This window comes from Geospiza fortis, unplaced genomic scaffold (assembly GCF_000277835.1).
Source record: "Geospiza fortis unplaced genomic scaffold, GeoFor_1.0 scaffold130, whole genome shotgun sequence".
Taxonomy (NCBI): Eukaryota; Metazoa; Chordata; class Aves; order Passeriformes; family Thraupidae; genus Geospiza; species Geospiza fortis.
In genome coordinates this window covers 12919463-12924435 of record NW_005054300.1, presented here as the reverse complement: position 1 = coordinate 12924435, position 4973 = coordinate 12919463, and the positions used below count along the sequence as shown (strand labels likewise).

Genomic DNA, 4973 nt, shown 5'->3' with positions numbered 1-4973 from the left:
CAGCAGGTCACTGGAAAGGATCTGCACTTGGGAAGGACTGAAACATTTCACTGCCTCAGCAGGATCAGTAGCTTTGTCTTATTCTCTGTATTCATTGAGCTGTTACATATTTTGAACATATTTTCTTTCCTTCAGTTAATTATCTGTCCTATTTCAACATGCCAAGATTATACAGAAGAAAACCTCAAGTTGTCACAATGATATACTGCTAGAATAGCAACTGCAATAAAAAGCAATGGTATTCTGATTTTCCCAAAAAAGAACTAAAGCAGGATTTGCTCCTCTACAGCTCAGTATTAACAGATAAGAAGCCAGCTATTTTGTATATTCTGTAACATCTACATATTCCTGGGGTGAGAGAGCACATTCCCAATTCTCTTAATTTACTTTTAATCAGTCATTATTCTTTGCATGTTTCATCAATCTGAACAGCATGGAGAAAAATCTATAAAAGCTAGTTAGCCACAGGTAGGATCTTCAACAAAAATTCCTACTTTACCGGTCATTTTCTCTACATTATCAATCCACTGGTTTTTCATGGTCTCAAAATGTTCATAAGCAGCTTGATTTCCAGGATTTCTCAAGAGGATACGAGCTGCTGATACTACCTGCCAACAGAAGACATTTTTAATTATCAGTGCACATCAACATTATGCACATTCTTGAAAATGCTTTTGTTTTTTCAGCACTAGATGTGTAGCTCCACATTTGAAAACCTAGTTCATTCATTCTAGTGCAGTATCTAGCTCCTTGAAGATCTGCTACACTTCTGAAATTAGCTGGCATAAATACTTTTTCTGGAACTTCAATTATGTACTAATTTCTTATAAACAACTCTTGAAAGCACTAAAGTACAATACTTATTATGCTACCAACATTTAGATAGAAGTTTAGTTTGGAATAAAAAAGGAGCATTTTTCCCCTTACATATTTTACTAAGCCTCAAAATCATTTTGTTTCAAGTGTAAGTCACAGACACTTCTGTTCAAGTGTTGAAAAATAAAATGTCATTTGATCTTTTGTTCTACTTTTAGTATCATGTATGGAAATATTTGCCATTCCCCTTTTAAGAGTGCCAGCACTATGTTCTTTCTTGGTATTAACAAGCATCAATCAACAACCATCTCTTTCTTTGAGAACAGAAGCATCAGGAAAAATTCCCCAGAAGTCATCCCCAGTCCTTTTAACAACCCTTCAAACCCACCTGTGGGGTGAGTTCCCTTGCTGATTTCACCGTTGCCTGAATGCCCTCCACAGTAGTTTTATTGGCAGTTCCAACTGCAGCTGCTTTTTCTGCTGTAGCTCCCAGTCTAGCAGCATGGTTTTCAAAGTTTGCTGCTCTTTCATCAAACACCTAGTTGTCAGAAGAGAAAAAAACATTAAAAAAAGCCCTAACCTCCTCAACCGAACACAATTTCTTCAGTGTCAGAAACACCTTCGTAACATCCCCACTCAACTCATCCTGAGAGGATGCAAAAGGACACAAAAGCTTTGAAGGCATTTGGCTTTTTAATTTTTACACTATCAGACTTTCTTCTTTACTAACTCAATGGGACAACTAAGGAGATGGCTATGCACTTTATAGCTTCAAGGTATGAAGTTCATTAATTCCTGATGACTACTGCTGCAAGAAATACTTTAATAATTAGCTCAGAGATTCATCTTCAAACCCATAATACAAAAGTAACTATATTTAAAAGATAAATAAGGGGGTTTACACTAAAAATTCACACTGGAAAAAGACTGCCTCCTTTTACAGTGCTTAGGTATTTAAGAAACAGAATACTTGGACAAAAAGCTATCCTGCCACAAAGCTGGATTCTCCGAGGCCTTGGGAATTATTTTCATCATGTAGCCAAATGCCAGAATAGCCAAACAGAACTGCCAGACACGGCATTTTAGGTACTTCATGTGCAGCCAGTGGCTTTCAAGTACAGGAAACAATATCCAGCAAGAGAACAGGTTTAGTCTGTTGATTAATTCTGGCATGAATCTGACTATTGTAATCAGCTTATGTAATGCTGGGATATAAAAATCCACCAACTAGTGTGTTAGGGATTTTTGCACAAAAGTTTTGCAATGTGGTACCAGCAACATGGGGAGACATTTTTGCCATTTATGAAGTCAGGGACAACACTGTTTCCAGGGTTATACAGTTCACAGTCTCCAGGAGTCTGGAGAGGTTTGCACAGTAATCTTTATGTTGTCAGAATTAATAAGCATGTACCACAAACTTGAGAAAAAATACCAATTCATTTTTCAGAGCACTGATTTATTTTTCAAAATACCAATTCAGGTAAAATTAAACAATAACTGAAGCTTTATATGGAAAGAAAAGACCACCTGGGTATACTTGCCTCATCTCTGTTGGGAGCATCAGAGGGAGCAGTGGCTGCTACTGCTAACAATTTAATAGGAGTTGTGGTGTCACTAAAAACATCAGAAACTTCCTGGGTCATTGCTTCTTGCATTCGTGCTTTAAGATCCTTAAAAAAGTGGAAAATTATTAGCATATGATAGAAGGATATAAAGTTGTAAGGGTTCAAATCCCATAAAACCTTCTCTTGCAAAAAAAACCCCTGTTCCAATGACAGACATTAAAATAAAATTACCTTAAAAGTATGATCAGTTAATCACCTTTTACATAATTTGACATATACACAGCTTACATACCACTCCTTGAAGCAGCCTACATTAAACTCTACACCTACATTTCACACCCTACATTAAACTCTTCTTGATCAGGCGTAGTCACAAGCCTAGCCCTCCTCCTAGCCTTCACAGTCCAAGCTCCCCTGTAGGGCCTATACCTATGACTGCCTAAAGCCCACGTAGCAGCCCCCATTGCCAGCTCCATGCTGCTGGCAGCCCTTCTCCTACAACTTGGAGGCTACAGTACTATCCCAGTCACAGTCCTATGAATGAACAGCATGATTTGAGACCTTGCCCCTCAAATCTGCAATGCTAGCATATTTTTTTTTAAGACAGACTCAAATCTTCCTTCTAAGCTGTTCATCTGAAATTAACCCCCATGGCATAATAACAAGGCCTTTCTAGAAAGTTCACTTTAACCACCCCAGCTAAAGCAGCAGCTCTGTAGCTGCACTGTTGTTTCTATGGAGGCCTCACACTCACAGGGCTGGCAGAGGAGTGAAGGGTCTCAGTGCATCATGTGCCTGCCTGCCCAGAGCAGGTCCTTACCTTCAGTGAGTCCTGGAGCTGAGCTGCAATGGCCCTGGCCTGCGGGGACTCGCCCTCCCCGCGGGCAGCCAGCTCGGCCAGCTGGGCAGAGAGCTGCTCCACGCGGTCACACCGGGCCAGCAGCTCCTGCCGGTACGGGCCCATCATGACGTTGGCCAAGCGCCGGCCTTCGGCAACCAGCCCGCGGATGGCAGCCTGGCCTGCAGGGGACAGGGCAGTGACACACGGGGACACGAACTGCACACCTACGTGCACACATCACAACTCCTGCGGTTTTAACAACACTCCCCTAGGTGGTAGAGAAGATCTTGTGCAGTTTATCACTGAATAATTACAGTTCAAAACCACTGAGGAATTCAACTGTCTCCAGTTTCTTTTTGCTTAATTTAGCAACTCTGGCTAGAGATACATCCTTTTTAATTAGAGTGGTCTGACAAAAATTAACCATGGCAGCTGTCAGGTATTTCTACATAACTAATCCGTTGAATCCAATAGAAAGCACTTACAAATTTCAAATACTGCAATTCATCCCATCAATAGAAGATGAGCAGCAAGAGGGAAAGAAAAGACAAGTAGAAACATAACTTAAAAAGCCAAATGCCCTCTCCCAGAATTCCAGAAACCATAAGTAAGAAGTGTCAAGTAGTCTGGATTGGAAGGGACAGTGGGGGTAGGGAACACCTTACAAAGCCTCCACAGTGTGTCAAAAGCTTTTTCCATTAAAAAAATTATTTTTAGCATGGGTAATTTCCTTCATTCACTTGCAGATGCTTCCTGCTCATTCACAGGAATGTAATTCTCTGTTCTTTCAATAGTACAATAGCAGTATTCTTTTAAAAGAACTCATCATGTATTAAGTCCAAATACCTACTGAAGAATAATTTTCAGCTAATGCCCAAGTAATCCAAGTTGGTAATCAAGCTTTAAATTACTTAGGAAGTTGTCACAGCATCAGACTATCCAAGAATCACTCTTGGGCTGCCATCTTTTATATTCTTAATTTACTTTTCTTATGAGTATCCTGCCAAGTGCCAGCAACTCCTGAACCAGAGTTATATGCTCATCGAGAGCAAAATGGGATTATCAGATCCTCTTTCTCTTTAATTGTTAGCATTCTCCTCAGATAACCCAGACACCATACAAGAAGTGATACTCCTAGGTCAGGTTTATGAGTGTTTTTCTCTTCTCAGAAGGTCTTAATTACTCAATTTGCTGGAGTAGGTATAAACTCAAATTTGAGATACAATATTTGCATAATAAGGAAAGCAAGGAGCAATCTTAAGTTTGTTTTCTCTACAGCACACGTTCTTCCATTCTTTAGGAAAGAACACAAAGAGAATCATGGGCTAGCTTAATTCTGTAATTGCAGTCAGGACTTAGCTATAACTCCAAGTCTCCACACCAGTGAAAATTCAATGCATCCTCAGCATCTCAAGAGCAGTAATGTCCACCACAAAAATTGGTGACAGGTTTGATTCTAAACCTGAGGGGAGAAAATCACAGAGAAACACTTACCTACTCCCCTATCAGCAACTGTGGGATTGTCTATCCACCTCTGAGCTTGTTCAATCTTGCCCTCCAAATGGACAGCTGCTTTAACTGGCCTGGTATTTGCTACAGCCCTGTTTGTTTTGGACTGTAAATTCTGAAGTGATGTAGCTATTTGCTTAGCCAAAGCACGGGCCTCAGGAGAATCACCTTTCCCACTAAGGTTAAAAAAAAAAAAAAGAGTGTAGTCATAGAAAGATCATTTACAGATTATCTCAAGTTCA

At 40.0% G+C, this 4973-nt stretch overlaps 1 protein-coding gene across 1 annotated transcript in view; it reads right to left on the bottom strand.

The window, feature by feature from the left end:
• VCL (vinculin) overlaps positions 1-4973 on the bottom strand; it is a 36739-nt gene that overhangs the window by 11632 nt on the left and 20134 nt on the right. The window contains exons 10-14 of the mRNA XM_014309769.2: positions 4717-4907; positions 3202-3401; positions 2358-2486; positions 1205-1354; positions 500-608 (exon numbers count right to left, since the gene is read on the bottom strand). Coding sequence (XP_014165244.1) covers positions 500-608; positions 1205-1354; positions 2358-2486; positions 3202-3401; positions 4717-4907 — 779 coding nt within the window. The remainder of the gene's footprint in view (positions 1-499; positions 609-1204; positions 1355-2357; positions 2487-3201; positions 3402-4716; positions 4908-4973) is intronic.